The 21765-nt window shown below is 48.5% G+C and overlaps 1 protein-coding gene across 1 annotated transcript in view; it reads right to left on the bottom strand.

The window, feature by feature from the left end:
• The window catches only part of Mid1 (calcium-permeable channel component Mid1), a 95220-nt gene that overhangs the window by 69964 nt on the left and 3491 nt on the right, over positions 1–21765 (bottom strand). The window contains 1 exon segment of the mRNA XM_025297082.1: positions 21309–21765. This exon segment is cut by the window's right edge and continues 1401 nt beyond it. Coding sequence (XP_025152867.1) covers positions 21309–21765 — 457 coding nt within the window.

Here is a 21765-nt window from a genome sequence, read left to right as displayed (position 1 = left end):
ATCATATCTGCAGTGCACGTGCACCGGATCGCCATCGACCACAGCGAAGTGTGTGCGTGTGTATGCGATGATCAAAAAACGCCGTGATAATAATAATAATAATAATAATAATAATAATAATAATAGGCGAGCATCGCGATATCCGCCCGATCGACCGCGTCGTTTCGATGACGCCGTTCGATGGGGGCTGCCTTTTTCCTCCCGCGCGAATGCACCGTCGAACGGCCAACGGAAGCGAACGCGGCGAAAAACACAGCGCGGGAAACGCAGCGCGTGCGGAACAAGTGTTATCACTACGATAACTATCGAATCGAAACGCGTGCGGCGCGGCGCGGCGCGGCCGAGGAAATTCGGCGGGGCCGCCGAATTTGTCGCGCGACTCGCGCTTCGCGAAAATGCAAACGGACAGCTGTTACGTGAACGCGTTACGCCGCAATTTAATTATACAATAAAAAATGCAATGCAAAAGGTACAATAAAAAATACGTTTTTTTTCATCCTTCCCGTTCGGTTAAACGCCGCTCATTCCGACACGGAGCAACGCCGGCGTGACGCTCGCGCCGCGCGATTTGAATTTGCTTATCTTTCTGTGCGCGCGTGCTTTAATAAATTATTAATTATTTTTAATAGTTGATTTAAGACAGCCGAGAGCGATAAGAAAGATGAAAGTTGCGACGCTCACGTGTCCGCGAGATTGTCATCGGGCCGCATGAGAAAAACACACGCGACGCGTTACGTCTTCGAACATTCAGAGGAGAAGAAACTTTTACACGATGGCGCAAAATTGTCGAAAATACCCGAACGAGAAGGGTAGAGAAAGGGCGGGGGAGGAGAAGAGGGAACGAGTCGTTACGTCCAATAATATCCACGATCGCCGCAGCTGTTCACGATAAATGATATTGTTTCGCCCTTCGCCCCACCTCAGCCCCGATATACAATGGCTCCTATACTTTGTACATTTTTTTTTACGCTCTCGTATCGGTGCAATTTTTTTTTCTATCGAAAAGTGATGTCGGCCCGTGCGCTCAACGAGACGCCACTTCCGAAATAACAAAATCACGCCGCGTTTGCGTATGCACATAAATAAATCGCCGATTGATCCTTTCTCTCTCGTCCTCTCTCCCCCTCTCTGCTTTAGAATTATTTAATTATCAGTGGCAGGATTTGACTGTAAAGTCGAGGCTGGTTCGTTGCGCAGCTGCGGATTAAGAAAGTTTCCTCGCGAGAGCTAAATCGGAGAATGCCCGTGGAATTATAGAAATATTTTCCCAGACGGGACAACCGAATCGAGTATATCCAGGAAAGCGAGGGGGGAGGGAGAGAGAGGGAGAGAGAGAGAGAGAGAGAGAGAGAGAGAGAGAGAGAGAGAGAGAGAGAGAGAGAGAGAGAGAGAGAGAGAAAGAGTGGCAGGAGGGACGGGAGGAGGATCAGAGAGAAGGATGCTTTATCGCGGTTTATCCTGGCGTGAATCGATTTCCGTACGCAAATGGCGCCACGGCAATTTCCGCGCGAGAGAGAAGTCGCGCGCGCGGCGCGAAAACTTTCGCTCGCGGATTTATCCCGCTGAAATTGCCGCTGAGTAGAGATCAGGCCTCGCGATCAAGAGGGCCCGAAATTGCCGCTGAAAATCGTCGCACGCGCTTCGTTCGTGCCCTTCGGCAGCGCGCGCGCGCGCGCGCATGTCCTTCAGCCGACGAACAGCAGCACTGAATGAACGTCGCACGACGTAAAGTCAAGATATCTCGCGGCTAATTTGATTCGCGTTTGAGCGAAAACGCGGGGAGAGGTATCGACGGCAATCGCGGAAAAATGTCCAGACAGACAGATGCGAGAACGATCGCAAACAGCGTCTCTCTCCGCGGGCGAGCGCGACGCGCAACCCCCGGAAGATCCAATCGTGAGCTTGGGTATTCGGCGCGGCGAATCCCATAAAAATCGTATTACCTGCCTGGAAGACCGTAACGTCCCTCCACCAGCAGCTCGGCTTGATATCCTTTCGCCGCGGAAATCCGATCCGCCGCGGCACGTGTTCAATCATTCAGGCTGGAGGAAAATCGGCGGTAACGACCTGCACCGCCGTAAGTGATAACCCGCTATCCCGCGGCGCGAGACCGTTGCCTCTATCTTCGTCGTCGTCGTCGTCGTCGTCGTCGTCGCCGTCGTGCCGGGAGACTCGCGTACGCGGCGTTAAAGTAAAATCCCCGGGCCGTAAAGCCCCGTTCGACTCCGCACTCCGTGGGATGCAACCCGCAGCACGGAGAGGTCTCTCGTCGATAAAACCGGATAACGGCCCCTCTCCGTCCGACACGTCGCCGTTAACGCTCGCCACGACCACGCGCTGATTTTGTCGAGTCGCGCGAGATCGAGAATAATCGCGAGACACGATCGACGGATTATTAAGACGACCGCGGTGTGTGTCCGCGACAGATCCTCTACACAGTATAAGAAAGAACAATAGGTTCTCTTCTCAGTAGAAAATAGTGCGGACGGTCGTTTGTCGCGCATGACCGAACTGCGCAACCAACAATATGGCGGCCAATAGCCTGTCAAAGTGTATATGCAACTATGACCGAACTATGACCGAATTTTTAATATAATAATGTTATATTATTAAAATCAGTAAAATGAATGAAAGAGGAGAGATGTATAATAAATGCTGTATGTAACAAACTGCAAAAGTGCAAGCAGCGAAAAGCGAGAGATAAGAAAAGTAGCCTATAAAATAATAGTCTTAAAGCCTTTAAGAAATTGACCGTTTATAGTCCTCTATTCTTTTCACATTCGACTGTAATTGGCCAATTCCTTATGGTTTACAGTTTACTGTATTTATGTATTAAAAATCTATACAATTTGTATAATATATATTATATCTTTTTATATTATAATTGATAACATATTATAATATATTATTAATTATAATATTAATAATATATTATACTAATGATATTTTATATTTTTATATTGTTTTATAATGTATATTATAGATTTGGCAGTGAATATTGGAAAACAGCAGTAAATTTATTTTAGCTAGAATTCATTGTCATTCAAATTGTAACCCGAGCACAACCAATAACATGGCGGTCGTGTACAGCACCCATAGACATATAATATTTAGACCGCGCGGTCTCAACGTCTTCCTTTGTTAGAACGCGTCAGAAATTAGAAGGAAATAGTTGCTGTACGAGTATCATTCTGTCTTTCTCTAAAGACGCGCGGTAGGATAAAGAAGCGTTCGGTAAGGGAGGAAAAAGGATGGGAAGCGGAACGATATACATAATCCCCATTCTAAACATTATCAGACGAAGACGGAATGGTACCCCAAAGCATGCTCTCTCTCTCTCTCTCTCTCTCTCTCTCTCTCTCTCTCTCTCTCTCTCTCTCTCTCTCTCTCTTTCTAATATTTAACGACTTTTCGGCCAAATGTGCGGTCTAGTTATTATACGTCTATGGTAGCACCTGAGATCAAAAGCGCCGCCACCGAGTGAACCTACTACTGTTCTTTCTTATACTGTGTTCTCGACTTGACTTGAGACTTTCACGTCGAATTGTCACTCACTCGCGGCTACGGATTCGCGTTCGTGTGTATTTTCCATCTCCTTAACACTGCTGACCACCATAGAGGTCACCGGTGACCGCCATGGAGGTGAATTACCGCTTACATAACGGAGGATTGTTTTATCGTACGATATCTTGTCATGTAGTAGATAACACGCGTCCCCCAGGTCAAAATTTTACTATCGACCCGCGCGTTAACGTTGTATATAAAATAAGCTCCGAGCTCTAGTCGCCGTGAGATGACGGGGAATGTGGGCTCACGGCGATGACGTGCGAGCAAGTCTGAACTCTCCAAACGTCGTCGTCGTCTTCGTCGCCCCGTTGCCGACGAAGAATCGCGCCCGTAACGGCCGGTGGTTAATGTCCCGCTAAGCGGGACTTCAAATTGCATTAACCGGAGAGCATTAAGCCGGAATTAGGAGAAACTTCTAACGGTCTGTTTTCTCGGCGAATGTCTAATGGGATAAGATAATCCGGTGAGTTATATGCCGCGAATAATTCTTTAAGGAGACGTATCCAGCCTCTCTCCCGACGGAGAGTGAGAGAGAGAGAGAGAGAGAGAAAGAGAGAGTGTGTGTGAATGTGTGGAGGAGAGAAAGAAAAAGCAAAGGGAAGAGTTAACACCGTGTGTTTACGCTGGCAGGGTAATTTCGCCTGACGCGTTAGCGCGCGCAATCTGCTTCCTTTTCCTCCCTTCAATTATTTCGCGCGCGGCTCATTACCGTCACCCCCTCGAAATCGGCTTGATGAGGCGGGAAGCGCGGAGTCAGGGAGTAGGCGAAATCGTTTGTAATCCGGCGTTTCCCGCCGAGCTCACCGCGCGTCATCGTCATTATTCGTCATCGTCGTCGTCATTCTCGTCGTTTGGCTCCGAGGTGAACTTCTCTCGACCCATCTCGCGGTTAAACGGTATTCCGCGCGCCGTAGCACGTTGACTTAGCGTGACTGCGCGGCGGTTCGCGAGCTTAACGTCTCGGTTTTATGAATCCCGACGAACGGGCCTGTTTATATCGTTGATCCCGAATTACCGTCGAACGAAACATCGACACGTCACTTTGGGCTTCGTCGTTCGCGTTGACCGAAACGCAGCCTCCTTGCTTTTTCCACCCCCCCCCCTTCGCTCCAAGCAAGGGGATTCGTCGCGGTAGCTTTCTTATCAATTTATACGGGGTAAAATTACAGGAATGCGTCCTCCTCGCTCTGACGTGTTACGTAATACTCACGTTGTTTCCATCGCTCGCGCAAACGGTGCCTCTTAACGACGTAATGCGATAAAAGTATGCGCGTGCGTGCGCGAAACTCTTGCAATTAATATTAATTATCTCCATTCCGGATCAACGATTTACACCTATACCGTTTGGCCGAAATAGAGGTCCGTCACGTGAAATTTCACACGACGAGTAAGATCCCCCCCGTGACGAATTTTCGCGAGTCTTGTTGCTAGTACAGTCGTATTTCTTGCATCACTTCACGTCGACGTCTTCTTTTTCTCAATCTCGTAATCTTTCTCAGGCAATCCATTCGCTCGCTCGCAGAGCTTATTGAGTCACAACGGGACTGACGTCATTATTTAAGGAGAAACGTATCTTTCAAGAGGAAAAATTTCATGATTCTTTTCCCTTTTGCATTTTCTCTCTCTCTCTCTCTCTCTCTCTCTCTCTCTCTCTCTCTCTCTGTCGGTTTTAAGCTGACGAAACGGATTATCTCGCTCATCAAATCGTCGCAGGAATGGCAAGTGGAAGAGAAGCGAGTGAAAGAAGAAGAAGAGAAAGAGAGAGAGAGAGAGAGAGAGAGAGAGAGAGAGAGAAAGAAAGAGAGAGTGAGGGAGGGAGGGAGGGAGGGAGAGAATGAGATAGTGAGATTCGGGGAAGGTGGATGCTCATAAACAGCCGAGTTAAAACGGCGTTAGTCTCCGACGAGAATCTCGCGTAATTCAGCCGAGATTGAAGAGAACGCCCGGTTGCCGTGGTGGCTCGTGGAAGCAGCGCGTCCGAACGAAGACGCATCCCTCGTCCGAAGGCTCAAACGCGGTCCTGGCGCGATGTTCCGCGCCTATCTCGCCACCTAACTAGATCGGGCAATCAGGCGAGAAGCCCGCCCGACAAACAATTGTCCGCCCGCCTGTCCGTTGATTAGGCACGAGAGAGATAAATGGGGAGGGAAGGAGGGGGGAGAGAGAGAGAGAGAGAGAGAGAGAGAGGGGTGAGAAGGAGATGGAGATGGAGGTTGACGAACCTAACTCTGGGCACTTTGATGCGCTCCTTTGTCGCGAATGCGTCGAACAGTCGGAGTAAGGCGATTACATTACAATTAGCCGAGTAACCTGCAAACGACATTTATTCTCATATTAATCTACTTTTCCGCCTCCTTGCAGCCGAGTGGCCGGTCCTAGCACAGTCGGCTATTTCCCCTTTAAGATGACGTGATCGTGTTTATCAAGATACAATAATTGAAAGTTAGTCGTGCGCCCTCAACTTTTGTCGCCCCTTAAGACTCGGGTCTTTCCTCTCTCAGTGCTCTTCAGTCAATTCACCCGCGAAACTTCGCATCGGAATGTGTAAAACGTCGTTCTTCATGACGTGAAGACTCGCCTTCGCGCCTGCTCGATTCTCGGCGCGGATTCCCGATTCGCGCGTAACAATGGAATTATTCTCTTTCCGTTCCTCCCTCTCCTCGCTAATGAGCGTCGTGAGCGAAATTTGTTCGTCGCGTCGATTATTCTCGTAATGGCGAATAGAGCCGCGTCCCATGTGATCTTGTACGCTTGACCGGTGGCGATAAAAAGAGAAAGGAAAGTCAGCGATCGTGTAGGGCGCAAAGCCGTGTCTAAATTATACGGCTCTCGTCAAAGCCCGGGAGAAGGCGGCCGCTGGATTCCCGCTTAATCGATACCCTTCCATAAAAATTACGACACACTCTGGTGGCCCCTCCCCCGCACGCGCGGGCCGCTTGATAAAATTAATTGGGCGGCTGCGATCAAGGCTGTGTGAGATAGCCGTCGTGCACCGCAAAAAGAGAGGGCGCGCGCGCGCGCGCGCAAGAAAGAGAGAGAGAGAGAGAGAGAGGGAGAGAAGGGGAGGAATGAAGAAGAAAGAGGGAGGGAAAAAGGCGACAGCCGATAAATATCGCAACCCCATAGCCAAAGAGCAGGACAAATTGAATGATACCTATCGGCCGATCTAATATCCACCGCGACGATCGGAAGCACCGCAAGATCGAGAACTTCCGCTCCGAATCACGTAGAAGACGCGCCCGTCGTCGCCGCCGAGAGGACGGGAAAATATATGTACAGAGTAACTCTAAGCAGCAGATACGCCACGCAGATATGTCTGTCGTCTCTCTCCCTCGGCTCCCTCGCTCTTTCTCTCTTTCTCCTCGATCCTCGACCGTCCTTCTTTCTTGTGCATCCGTCGTGTGTATTTACATTTTCGCGGAGTCGTGCGTACATCGCACTTTTACACGTTAATTGCATACCTCACGAGTACGTTTCAGCTCTCATTACCTTCCATTGTACTCGTTTGCTTAGGATTCGATTTAAATTGTTTTGCAAAATTACGCCTCTACGAGGTCGCGACGAACAGTTGTCGGCACTAGAAAATATTATTTATCGTCGTAAAATTAATTCTGTTTATCAGAACAGCGAGAGAGAAACATATAAAAAATGTGAGGAAGAGAGAGAGAGAGAGAGAGAGAGAGAGAGAGTATGTGAGGGAGAAGACAACGAACTTTCTCCGAAGGAAATTGCGTTTGTAACGAAGACGGTCTCCTTTTGATTTTTTTCAATTACTCCGGCGGTAGTCTTTTGCGTATAACGAAGGCAAAAATGAATGGCGCTCTCGTCGATCGTCACCTCACGACTCGATCGCAATTTATCGAGCGCTCGTCAGCTCGTAGCTTGCAAGGCCGTCGCGCGAGCGTTTCGCGTGTTACTCGGTCGGAGCTTATCAAACTGCAGGTGCAACAATCGATTACCGATAGTACGATTACAACGCGTCTGGCCCGCTACGCTTTGCATGACAGCTACGAGAGACGCCACAATGTTAACGGTAGCCGCGAAAGAGATACATCTGTCCCAGCGTCTTCAACGGGTATCAGAGACGCGCGATGGCACGGCGGAGCGGCGGGATCGATACCGAAGATAGATGCAATTATTTGCGGCAAGATGATCTCAATTAAGGACACCGCGGCCTAACTTGTCCGTCGCGTTCCGCTTATAAAGTGTACACGGTTGCCGCCGCGATCGCGCGATATCGATCATATCGCGCGCGCGGTATTAATCGACATTGATTACATCCCCATAATCGCGCGCGACGGCAGTTACTTCGCGAGGAAAGTATTTTTCCTGAGAATTTCCTCGAAGCCGAAGGAATAGAAAGAGGAAGCGCTGTTGAAGCAGCTCTTCCGGCTTACGTAGGCTAATGAAAAATCGCGTCTCTTTAATCTTCGACGTTGTATACACCGGGTTATATATGCTGGAAAGGGACGTCGAGAGGGGAGAGCTTGGGTCTTAACCCATTTGCATCGTTACACTGATAGAAAAGTATATTTGAATTAATTATAATCTCACTATATTTTATAGTTCATTTTGGCGTCAATCATATTTTTATAGTTCGTGGAACTTGCAAAATATAGTAGAATAAACACAAATATATAGTCAATGATTGTCTTAAATAATTGTTTACTTACTTTTACCACATATATGGTAATTTCTCATTTACAAATATAGTGAGATTTAATATTCATATAGTTACATCTCAGTCATCATTTAGCAAATATTCTGGTGATATTGACTATATAAAAGAGTTACTTTACCTACCATTTTATATTTGTATCCATACAATAATTTTAGTTTAACTTACTGTAATTCTTAGTAAAAGTATTATATGATTTGTTATACTATGCCTATATCGTAATTATTACCGATATTATGGTAATACTTACTATAAATATGATATTTCGGACTAAGTTAGTTACTATATCATTATAGTTCCAAATATCATATACTTTTCTCTCAGTGTACACTGGGAGTAAGAAATCCCGAAACTGAAGAGATATTTATTCAGTAGATACTAATAACACATTTACTTAAATCTTGTATTTTACTTAAAAAGTGTTTTATTAATTAGCTGGATTAAACAATCGTTTTCTTTCTCCGTCTTTCTCACACGGAGCTACAGTTTTAAGAAAACCTATATATATTTTCTCATTTGAAAAAGTTCTTCCCAGTGTAAAGATACGTGTATCGATACAAGTTCATATATGTGTCAGTATATTAGTAGTCACTGAAAAAATATTTATCATCTTTTAGATACTTTGTCTCTGTCAGTATGAGAGACTTGAAAAATCTCTCCACGCGCCAATTTCTCTTTTCTTCAGATCGATGTGAAATGTAACGAAACGGATGATAAACATAATTCTCGCGACTCGATGCATCTTCAGTGAAAAAATCCCGATTATCCGCTATTTCTCAGACTTAGAATGAACGAATATATATTCTCTTTTGATGTAAAAGGATGAGAAAAATTCGCTGAATTGAACGAAAGACGAAAAGTTCTGCTGCGGCGAGGCGAATTGAAAAATCGAATCGAACGTCGTCGGTATTCAGTCGAGAGCGACTTTTGGTTTCGTCTCGGCAACATGCGTCGCGCGCAAACAAAGGATTATCTTATCGTTTTGCTTCAATACGCGTTCCATACTGCTTATTTTTACCGTATCGAACCTCGGCCTCGGCGAAGATGTCGCGGGGAGCCGCCTCTTGTCTCGACACGCGCGACGACGCACGTGCGACGAAAAAGATAGAGAGACGCGACGGACGCCACTCGCAAGCACGAGTGCGTGCTCACTTGGAGGACACATTGTCGCGGTATGGGGAAAAAGAAAATCGGATTTCTCTCTTTCTATTACCGCGAATATTCGGCGCGTAATAAATTCCGCTCTCGTCCGTTCGGCAAGCGCGAACGTGAGCAACGCAAGAAAACCGATCGTTTCTCACCGTTCTCGCCTCTATGAGAATAATCCGCGACGCGAGTAAATTTTCCATTCGCTTTCTCGCTCGCTCGCTCGCTCTCTCTCTCTCTCTCTCTCTCTCCCTCTCACTCTCTCTCTCTCGCTCGCTCGCTCCTCTCTCTTCCGACGAATGAGAGGAAGCTTTCGGACGAGGTGGGAAGAAAGAAGGTACAACTCCGCAATGTTTCCGAGACTTCGTTCCGGACTTTCCGATCTCTCCTGACCAAAAGTCCCGTTAACATCGCGCTTTTTTCCACCTTTTTCTCGTACGTTCAGCCCGAACAGCCGAAGGCGTGTGCAGGTTAGGCAGCGGCTTCATTAAACGAGCCGGCAACTTTTGTCTACTTTTTGAAAAGGGCAGTAAACGGATCGCCGCGCGCAAACTTGTAATCCGAACAATCAACAAGCGTATTCTTGTCGCGGAAATTGCAAGAACGTTTTTCATCTGTGAGAAAAGATATAAAGATGAAGAAAGAGAGGGGCAAGAAGAAAGGCATAGGAGAAGGAGATAGCTACGTAGATCAATAGAGAGCAAGAGAAAGGAAGAGAGAGAGAGAGAGAGAGAGAGAGAGAGAGGGAGAAAGGGAGAGAGAAGACTATGGGATAATTTCGCGATAATTATAACATTCGCGATGGAAAGAAAGGATTAAGCGGCCGGGGGAAAGGGAGGCGTTTCGAGAAAATTATATAAACGCAGCGAGAGAGCTGCGTATATAATTCCGAGATTGTAATGAAGCAGCTCGCAAAACGAGTAAAACTCCCAGAACCGAGCTTTTGAGAGCGAGAGGGAGGGAGGTGGGGGAGGGGGAGGGGGAGGGGGGCAGAGAAGGAATAAACTATCGCGTCTACAGTTTAAGAGGTTAGAGACGCATTCTACGCGAAATTGCGCTTCTCCGCGTTCCGACTAACGGCCGCTGATTTATGCGCAGTGCGGATTTAGTCGCATTGATGTTAACCTCTGTGCTCGGCCCGATAAAGAGCGACGGTATCAGGAAGCCGCGCCGACAAATTACCGTCTCGCTCTCGCGACGCAAATGTTGCTTCGCACGAGATCGCACGAGGAGATTGCCGAGACTCGCGCTGCTGCTGGTCGTTTAAAATTGTGGCTCGAGGAGGGCGAACTTTCGCGACGTTTTCTCGTCGATTTTGACGGTAATTATCTCGAAGATTACGATGGGAGGGAATCTCCCGGTCAAAGGGACAACAGGCGGACTCGATAAAAAAAAGGCGACCATTCCGGTCGGACTATAATCCACGTGCTGTACGATACGTGCAACGTTGCTTGATTGTACGTACGTTTGCACAGTGATCTTCCAGTGATCTTCCTCGCTGTCGTAATTCACCGTTCACTCGCACCCCGTATCGTTCTAATCGAATTGTACGCGCCAAAGCTCTTGTCAGTCCTCTCGTTGCGACGAAGAAAAAGGAAGAGAGAACACACACAAAAAAGAGGTGCAAAAAAGGGAAAAAGAAAGGAAGAGAGAGAGAGAGAGAGAGAGAGAGAGAGAGAGGGGAAGAGAGCGCGAATTATGATCTCGCTACGATGGGACGACGACGGAGGGGAGAGAAAAAATGCCCGATAATACATTTGCAATTCCGATAACGGGCGGGACACACGGACGGATCGCTGCGATATACATGGAGCTCTCGTCGAATTAGTCAATTAAATCGAATTAAAACAAATCGCACGTGAAAACGCTGAAATGCAATTTCGCGGGTGTGAGCGTGAGCTCGAAATAAAAAAGAGGAGGGAAGAGAGAGGGAGAAGGGGGAGAGGGAGAAATGGAGGAGGAGGAGGAGAAGTAGAGGGTCCTCTCAGCGCGCGGTCTTTGATAGAGCGTAGTTGTGCATCGTTGCGGAAGTGTGAAGAGCGATCGTATAATGCGTGAAAAACCATGGCAAACAGTCCCGCAAAGCGGCCCGCGGTCAAATTTGCGCATTTCGACGTGTCCGGCGAACCAGCATGCGCTGCGAAATTCGCGATTGGCCGCGATCGACGCCGCGGAAAAACGGCAGAATCCGCTCGTCTCGTCGCGCGTGAAGGAACAAGCGAGCGGCTGTACGCCCGCAATCGCGCGATTGAAAAACCAATTCCACCGAACCTCCGAATCCTTAGAGCACGATCGTGAGGTGCGCTCGCGCCGAGCGAAGAAGGGACGAGTCCGCGATAAAGAGAGAGAGAGAGAGAGAGAGAGAGAGGGAGATGATTAATTGCGCGCTCACATTAATGAATTTCTAGCGCGCACCACCGACGCGGGAAGACGGCAGAATGCGACGTTAAAATAAGACGGCAACAACTCGACTCGGGAATAGCCGGGAAATCGATCGCAACCATTGTCTTGCCACCTGGTATTTGGTCGTAACGGGCCGGATCGTCCGATCTCTGCGTATTTTTAAGCTCCGCCGGCGGGGCTGCGCACGGATTTAGCCGTCGTTCCCTTACTCCGCCGAGGTTTCCAAGAATCCACCGGTCCATATATCATTCGGATGCGACGGGTTACTTTAAAAATGCACGTACGTACATGCACGAGGCTGGCTGGCTGGCTGGTCGGGTGGCTGGCTACTGGCTGGCCGGCTGGCCGACCCGCTGCTTGACCTTTACTACTAACTCGCGAATAAGAATGCTCGCGCGTGCGACTTTTGCCGTCGACGAATTTAGCCGTGGAAAAGGTGGAGCCATTGCTGCGTCTAAATTGTTTTAAGAGCAATTGCGTGCGCTAACCGACGAGGAGGGGCAGCATACCCCTCCCCCCCCTCTTGTGCGAGCGTTTATACATGAACTAGGGTGTGCGGTTGTTCGCTGCAGGTAGATCTCTCGCGATAGGGATTCTATCCAGGTCTCTCTCTCTCTCTCTCTCTCTCTCTCTCTCTGTGTGTGTGTGTGTATGTGTGTATGAATGTGTGAGTGGATGTGCCGAACGGAAATAAGCTCTCCGGCGGAATTATCTAGACCACGAAACTATCTTTGTTCCGAATGCACGTTCGGAAAGTTTTCGGTAGGACGGCGCGCGCTGCTAAATTAATATCCAGGGACGGGGTATATCCGTCGAAGTGTATCGATGCGTTAATAATTAATATTTAATATCCAAAGCGATATATACACACACACACACATACACACACTCGCACACATGTGCCCATCCCGAGGCCCGATCTCCGGGCGGGATAAAAATTGCTCGGGACACATAGCCGGGCTTTTTTGTCGGTATCGGGCGCAAAGGGGTTAAAAATATCGACTCGAGTCGCAGAATGAAGCGGAAAGGGACGTGCCGGCCGCCTCTCTTCCATGTGATTAAGAGTAAGAGTAAATTATGAATTTCGCCGAGCAGATCTCTCCCGCTCGTGGCGATCGCCACGAATGATACGACGATGCACCCTTCGCGGCTTCTCCTTCTCCTCCTCCTCCTCCTCCTCCTCCTGCTACCTCCCGCGGCACTACGGGAACAATAAAACTACTTGGATCGGCTCGTCGAAACTTTATGGCGCGAGGTAAAAATTGAACGGTTATATGCATTTAGAGTGCGCCCTCGAAGGAAACTTCGGCTGCTTAATACGCGCATAAACTTATTCCCGAATGGACTTGGGCTGTAGCCCGGGCGAGGCGCGGGGTGCTTATTTATTCGCGCGGAAGCTTCCGCTGCCGCTATCACGGAAAATCGTCTCCTATTCTGCGGAGGAGTTCTCGTTGGCGGCGTGTTTTTACGGGATAACTCCGCGAGCGACCGACCAAAGAGAGAGAGAGAGAGAGAGAGAGAGAGAGAGAGAGAGAGAGATTCCCTCCACGCGCAAAGGTTCACCGTTATCGCGCGTACCTTAACGACCGATGGAGATCCCAACGCGCAAACGCTCATGCGCAGGCTCGCTATTAGGATAATATCGGTGGATCGCCCGACACATAAAGAAGATCCAGTATCGATAAAATACGCGCATGTAATACGCGCCTCTGACTTTGTGCGAGATAACGTACGCTTCGTAAAACCCCAAAAGTCGCATGAGATCTCGCCGGCGAGCAGCAGTCCTTCGTGTCGCGAAAAGGCGCACCCTCTCACGGTACACAGTCGAGTCTGGTTTATCAGGAAAGTCCGTCAAGGAAACGGGGAGAAATAACGTGTCCTTTCATTTGCGATTTAGCAAAATGTCTGCGATCGAAGGATAGTCCTTATTCGAATTCGATGTCGGCGGATATTTTCAATAAAACACCAATGCGAATCGCTTTCGCGCTCTCTCTCTCTCTCTCTCTCTCTCTCTCTCTCTCTCTCTCTCTCTCTCTCCCTCCCTCTCGCGCGCGCGCTTCGGGGTGAGCGACCTTTCGCGAATCGACGGCGGCGGACGAATCTACGCACACAGAACGGCAGGATTATATCGGGCCGCTGCCGGTCACCCGGTCGATTCAATAAGTGATAAATATGAGCGCCACTCGGCACGTAACCTACACGTAATATCCTTTCACGATGCCAATACCGGTTTATATCATAATTTTCTCATCATTTAAGATGGCGGCGCGGGTAGAATCGGGTCATAATAGGATTTCTGCTCCGAGGGAAGGATACTAGGGATCTCACTCTCTTCCTCCCTCTCCCCTCTCTCTCTCTCTCTCTCTCTCTCTCTCTCAATATACCGCCAATGGCTCCTGCAAAACGAGACCGAGGACGAACGGGGCGATGAGAACGAGAGAGAGAGAGAGAGAGAGAGAGAGAGAGAGAGAGAGAGAGAGAGAGAGAGAGAGAGAGAGAGAGAGAGAGAGAGAGAGAGAGAGAGAGAGAGAGAGAGAGAGAGAGCGGATAAGAGATGAGCTTTATTAATGTCGCTGTGCGCGAGAGCGCTTCGTCGCGCGAGTCTAATACACGAAAGTACCAGTCGCCTAACAAACAATTTCGTCGTTTCTTTCTCCCTTTTTCTCTCTTAGTTCTCCCCTTTTTCTCCCATTTTCACGCGCGCACAGAGCGAACGCGACTGCCCGCTAACGAACGAGCGCGTTAATGATATTAATTGCGACGTGTGAGGTCTCTCATTATTATTCCGGTGTCCCATTAAAAAAAGAAGGGAGTCGGAATAGGAAGGAGAGGGCGGGGGGGGGGAGGCGATGGCCGCGAGCGCCGAAGTTGGGATAAAAACGCGGTCGGGCACGTGACACGATTTAATATTAAATATAGCGAGTTTAAAATAAAGATGCGGGCGAAAATATAATAGGGCGGATGTCGCTGTTTTGAAAAAAAAAAAAAAGAAAGAAGAAGGGGGGAGCACAAGAGAAGGGAGGAGAGAAAAGAGATGGGAAAGCTCGCGTTCGGCGCGAGAAGGGGCGCGCCGGGTCGATTCCTCGCGCTCGGCGCTTCCACGACGACACGCTCCGTGCGAAGTGAGAGCTACGACGCATGACGTACGCACACAGCACAGAAGCTGTGTGCATGACGTGTTATCGCGACGACAGCCCGCCGCGCATGCCAAAAATTAGGAACAATAAACAATCGACGAGGGGAGTGAAATTCTCGCTCGTTAGCCGAGCTGCGCGCTTCGCGCTGACGCCGGCTTGCCAGGCAAATTCGGACAAATTTAGTCGGAACGGTCGGAGGGAAGGAGGGAGAAACAAGATCGTCACGTCTTCGGCGAAGGAAACAAGGCGGAGGGAGGCAGGAGGAAGGAAGTGACAACGCGGGGAGAGGGTTGACTGTAAATTAAATGCATTTTTAAGAGCGCCACTTTTCCGCCAGACGCGCTCATTAGCGCTGATTGTGAAGGGGCTCGCTTGCACGTACGTTGGGGTGCATTCCGCACACGTCGCGGTGCACAGTTTGTCGATAGCAATGGTGCAGGCATCGCGACAGCAGCGACGACAACAGCGTCTCTCCATACGGCGAAATCAATTCGCGTCTCGATCTCGCGCAAACAACAAACAAACAAACCGAATTAAATAACTAGCGGATCGTGCCGTTTACCGTAGCCGGACGCACTCGGGATGCATCATCCCCGTGGCAGGATGCAACGCACAAACGTCGGAATTCGTAGGGACGAATTGTGGAGCGAAAATGCAGGAGTCGTCGTGCGAACGTACAACGCATGCGCGGTAGATCGATCGCGTGGAATGTGTACGAGCCGAGCAACGATCGTCGACGACAGCCATCTTGGCACACAATCCTGCTCTTTCTCCTCTTTTTCTTTTCATTTCCTCCGTCTTTTTCTTTTCTTGCGTCTCATCTTGGTGATCAAATATGTTGTAAATCCTAAGATGATAGCTCTTCATAGAAAAGCAGTGCATTCCGTCTGCTTAAAGTCTGTATTGTGTATTTCTATCTGTTTTTTTTTTTTAATTGGATATCTCTTTTCTCTCAGTGTGGCGATATCACAATCTCAGAGAAAGCGTCTTAGGAAAGTAAAGAGGTTCGGTCAAAAGGTAAGGAGAATTTTGAAATTGCGCGCGCTATATCTTGTCTATTTTGAGTTGATTCTTTTTTTTTTTGCGTGTTGGTAGCACTACCAGTGACGTACGTGTCAATTTTCAGGCAGCCGCGACGCTTTGTTTGGCGAAGAGAGCGAATGAGCAAGACGTAGTTCAGTGTGTTTGGCGATTTTTTGTGTGGCGAAATCAGAGTCGGATCAGAGAGTTTGTCTGAAATTTTGTGTTAAAAATGGCATTAAGTGTAACGAAGCGTTCAAAATGTTAAAGAAGGCCTTTGGCGACGATATTATGTCACAATCACGAATGGTTCATTATGAATGGTTACAAACTCTTTCAGGAAGGCCGAGAAGACATCGAAGATGACGCGAGGACACATCCTAGCACATCCACCAGCGATGAAAACGTGGAAAAGGTTAAAGAAATTGCGCTTGCTAATACAAGAATCATCATTAGAGAGATTGCCGAAGAAATAGGAATTTCGTACGGCTTATGCAAAGCGATTTTGCACCACGACAACGCACCGTCCATCCAACAGTCTTGGCGAAACACAACACCGTTGCGATGCCGCAACCACCTTATTCTCCAGGTCCCTTGTGACTTTTTCCTATTTCCCAAACTCCAAAGGACACTCGAAGGACGTCCAACGTGTTTCAACAATAGATGAGACTGTGATCAAAAAATAAGGTGAATATTTCATTTAAACTTCGCGGGTACTATAAAATCATGAAATTATTTTTTGGTGGGTTCGTAGCACTGTCTTTGACATCAATGCAGAGTTTCATGTCGATATATTCAATTGCTGCAGAGCTATACGTGTTCTTGTAAACATACAAAAGTGAGTTTCTCGATTTTTACTATGTCTGATTTTGTTGAGCAAAGAATTTGCAGTAAATTTTGTTTGCGGAATGAATATTCTGCCGCGGAAACATTGAGGATGTTGCAGAAGGCCTTTGGTGATAAGGCTATGTCGCAAAAAAACGTTTACAAGTGGTACAAAGACTTCAAAGAAGGCCGAGAACGAGTTCAAGACGAACAGCGCCCCGGACGACCATCAACATCTACCGATGAAAGCCACGTCAAGGGAATCAAAGATCTGCTGCTCGAAAATCGTCGATTGACAATTAGAGACCTTGCTGATGCTACGGGCATTTCATTTGGATCAACCCAAACCATTTTAAAAGATGTTTTGTGCCTCAAACGCGTCAAATCTCGATTGGTTCCAAAAACACTCAATTTTTTGGAAAATTGGTTCTTCGAGAACATTTCGCCAAAAATTCGACCCGTATCGTTCCGCAACCACCGTATTCGCCTGACTTAGCACCGTGCGACTTCTGGCTGTTCAACAAACTCAAAAGACCGCTCCGGGGACACCGTTTCGACTCGATTGAGGAGATCAAAGCCGAATCGAAGAAAGTATCGAAGGCCATCCCGGAAAAAGACTTCTCTGACTGTTTCGAGGATTGGAAAAAACGTTGGCGTAAGTGCATTGTGTCGGACGGGGAGTACTTTGAAGGCGATGAAATTGATTTCGAAGAATAAATAAAGATCTTTCATTTTATAAACAAATTCACCTTATTTTTTGATCACAGTAGTATCCACAGGGATAAACATTGAAGATTAAATAAATACTTGCCGAGAAAGTTAAAAACGTCTCGTTACTTTTCGACCAAACCTCGTATCTTGAATAATAAAGATTTCCTTCTCCCTCGAGAGCGCGTCGCAGGCGTTTTTGCCGTCCGATTAGCCGACCTGCGATTTTATCGCGCCATGTCCGATCGCGCAAGAATGCAGATTCGCGGTGACGAGCCGTCGGCAGTTAGCAGTTGGCGAATAACGCGCGATTCTCCGCACAACCACTTTCCGTATAGCCGCGCACAGCTGCATAATATACGGCCTCATATTGCCGCTCATTGTGAGTTGTTGCGCGAACTCTCGTCTCTGTTTTGTCGCGTACGGCTATCGACGACGATATCGCGCTCAGAGAAAGACTGCACTCGCGGGCTCTCGCTCGCTCGTTGGAAATAGTTTTGACGCAAGCTGAATGAGAGGGGGGAGAGAGGAGAGAGAGAGAGAGAGAGAGAGAGGCAGACAGGCGATCACCGCGCGGTAATTTATGCGCCGGCGTTATCGGCCGGACGAGGAACATCTGTTCGTTAACTCATTCGACGACAACGACGACAAAGTGCTCGCGCTCTCGCCGTGGCGTCGTACGCCCACGATTTCCATTCTCGCGATCTGGAAATTAGTCCCGCATGTCGTAAACCGGCCGGTCTGTCTATCGACAGACCGCACACCCTGTCGCCACCCTGTCCCAGTGAAACAGAGGCGGCCGCTCGAATTCGTCTCGTTCTCCGCGAAATCGCGATCGCTAAAGAAACGTTGCGCTGCGCCGCGAATGTGATGGGCGAGAAACTCGACGAGTCAGCCAGGAGATAGGCAGGTGTATAGGTGTAAATTTGGCTGCAACTTTACCAGTCGACTTGCAAGGGTTGCATCCTTGCATTGCGTCTATCATAGGCTCGTTATTAATTATTAATCGTTATGAGTTATCTCGCGGAATGATGAAATAGAAATGTAAGAAGAGGGATGAAAATTTGTCCGCAGCAATGCACACTGAGAAAGAATTGTATTAAAATTAAACAAATCTTCGTTCGAATATGACTGTGAATAAATTTATTCAGATCAAGCGACTAATTTCTAAAATGAAATACAGAGCTTCTCTGAATGTAAACTTTCTTCTCGAATTTTAAAAAATAATTGCTCAATTTAAATAAAGCTGTATTCACACAGTCGTACATTCGAACGAAGATCTGTTTAATTTTAATACGACATTCTTCTTCAGTGCATGGTGCGAAATGTACCAAGAAAATTTATATGTGAATTTATATTTATATGTAGAAACGCAATGATTCACATTCGGTGCAGTATATTCGCTTCGTAAGTATAATTTAAGAGAAAAGTCACAAGGGTCGAGTAAAGAAAAGGGTCCACTGATCGACTGTGGTACGCGCGACGAGATGAAGAAGGAAATATAAAAAGATCAAGAGAGAAGAATTCAGGGAGACGCGCGTGTACCCGCGAGATCCGCTCGTGAGGGGAGATTCGTGTCGAGCCGCGAGACGGAGCATTTTCGGGAAGTCGCGACGGTTTGCGTATATTTCGTGATTTATGCCCGCAAAGATGTACACGCGAGAAGATATACATGGGAAGATATACGCGTTTAGAGACGCTCGGCACACCCCTCGGGGTCCTCCTCGACAGCAGCCCGAGGAATCTTTCCGCCCGGTTATACGAATCTGGAGAAATGCATCATATCAGATTATAATACGTAATACGGCTTCGCATAATTTACGCGCTCGCTGAATAATGCCAAACGGCGTAAAGCGCCGCCGCGCCGCACTGCGCGCAAAGACCGTCCACTTTACTCCCTCGTGGAACCCCCGGCGACAGGGGGAGAGAAAGAGAGAGAGAGAGAGAGAGAGAGAGAGGCGCCGCGCGCGGCTTGGGGTGAAATTTAAATTTCCCGTAAATTCACTGCACTCCGCGTTAGACGCGAGCGCGATAAACCCCCGGAACCGGTCCATGAGAATTCCCGACGAACGCTCTCTCGCTCGCGCTGCGATACGTCGCGCGAGACTCTTTTGCGCGCTTCCCTCGACGAGCAATTTGACACACACACACACACACACACGCGCGCGCACGCGCGCGCGCGTGGCTCACGTGCGACGTCTCGATCGCTTAATGGCCCGCGAATTGTCGCCCGAACGTGCGAACCGTTTATTTCTAGGATGGCACTGGTCCAATTTCGAGACATTACGCGAATGGCGATGCAAGCGCGAGTATAATCAGCGTGTCGCGTCGATGCGAAATGATCACACCGATGTGAACCTGACAAACAACTTGATTAAAAAAGAATTCGCGGTACGGTTCGATTGTACTTCGTTTGTAGCACTTTTTGTTTTGGCTGTACCTCGAAGAATAAAAAGATAGGGGAGGGGGAGAAATAGCCAACAAGCAAGTATAAGTATATCCGGAAACGGCCAACGCCATTCGCCGTTCGAAAGAGAATCGTTTGTACCTCCTTTCAAATCGTCCGTATCTCAAGAGATACCGAAGGTACAGGATCTTCCAAAAATGTCCAAGAAGTACTTTCGCCAATTTTTTAGATATCGCAAAACGGCCAACGCCATTCGAGAGAGAATCGTTTGTACCCGTTTGTACCTCTCTTCAAGTCGTTTGTATCTCTCATAAGGATCGGAAGTACGAGAGTAATCTTCCGACATATTTTGAAGAAACCTGTACTTCCGGTTTCTCCGAGGTACAAATGATTCCGGTTCCTTTGAGAACAAACTATTTGAAGGAAAGTACAAAAAAGGCTATTATCCCTCTCCCCTTATTCTTTTATCCTTCGAGGTACAAACGAAACAAAAAGTGGTACAAACAGATACAAACAAAGTACAATCGAACCGTATTGCGAACTTGTTTGGTTCATCAAGTTGCTTGCCAGAGATTCGCATCGTTGAAATGATCAGGGTGACACGCAGGCCTGCGAAACGAGCAATTCGGGTCTTCGCGACAGCTCTTGCGAATCTCTCTGTGGGCATTCGAGAGACTGCTCTCGTAAAATGTGGAGTGGGATGTAGCAGGCGTTTCGATTGCACGCACAATGAGTCGTGATGCCGAATACCTGTCGAATCACCACGCACAGAGAATCAGCACAATTGATAATTTAATTCGCCGAGTTCGCCGAGACATTCAGCCAGAGGAAAACGACGCGGATCGATTACACACGTCCCCGGCCCGTCGACTCTCTCCAAGTCGGCGAACTTAAACTTAAAGCACCTGCCGAGCTCTCGAGCGTAATTCTCGCAGAACGCGAGATGACGAAATCGTTCACATTAGGCTGACAAATTTCCAAAATGTGTTTGATATCCTCTCCGGGCTTGGATCCGCCGAGATTATTAAGATTTCGCGTCAACTCTCAAAATTGTGCTCTCAAGTTCTCCGACAGAACTTCAGCGACCGGTTCATCTTCGCGAGCACCACGTCTCTCTCTCCTCCCTACTCAAACTGCCCTACCCGAAATATCATCTGAAAAGTCCATCTTTGTTCGTCGAGCACGATCGCGATTCGGATCTCTTCGGCTGACTGACGAGGCGGCTCGAAAAAGAGAGAGGAAGGGAGGAAGAAAGAAAGAAAGAGAGAGAGAGAGAGAGAGAGAGAGAGAGAGAGAGAGAGAGAGAGAGAGAGAGGGAGAGAGAGAGAGAGAGAGAGAGAGCGGATGACGCTCGAGGGCTCGTCGAGGGTTGAAGCGAGGACACACAGCGAGAGAAGAACAATCGTGTTCGACTCACCTTGCAATGGGTGCAGTTGTGGATGACGGAGTACGGCTGGGCGCAATCGTAGCGCGCCAGTACCTCCTCGAACTCGCAATGCAGCCTCGCGGCCAGGGCATCGACGAGCAACAGCTTGTCCAGGGCATCGGCGCACTTGAGGCCGCCGTTTAGCACGTCGTTGAGCGGGCCGTCCTTGCCGGGCGCCAGGGCGTTGACCACCGCGTGCTCGCAGCAATGCCGCAGACGCAACCCGCTCATGAACCAATATCGATTCTCCCTTGGGGTTAAAAAACTTTGCGTACTGGCCCGGCCGAAATCGTCCCGACAGATGTCCCTCTTGTGCGACTCCTCGAGATAAAAAAGGCACTGTTCCGGGGCCGTCCGTACGCCCGCCTCCTCGGTATTCGCTCCACGTCGATCGCCGCTACCGCCGTTCTCGGCGTCCCCGACCCCCGTCCTCGATTTTGTCCTTGTC

Source organism: Harpegnathos saltator, unplaced genomic scaffold, assembly GCF_003227715.2.
Source record: "Harpegnathos saltator strain DR-91 unplaced genomic scaffold, Hsal_v8.6 scaffold169, whole genome shotgun sequence".
In the NCBI taxonomy this organism is placed as follows: domain Eukaryota; kingdom Metazoa; phylum Arthropoda; class Insecta; order Hymenoptera; family Formicidae; genus Harpegnathos; species Harpegnathos saltator.
This window is presented reverse-complemented; position numbering and strand designations above follow the sequence as displayed.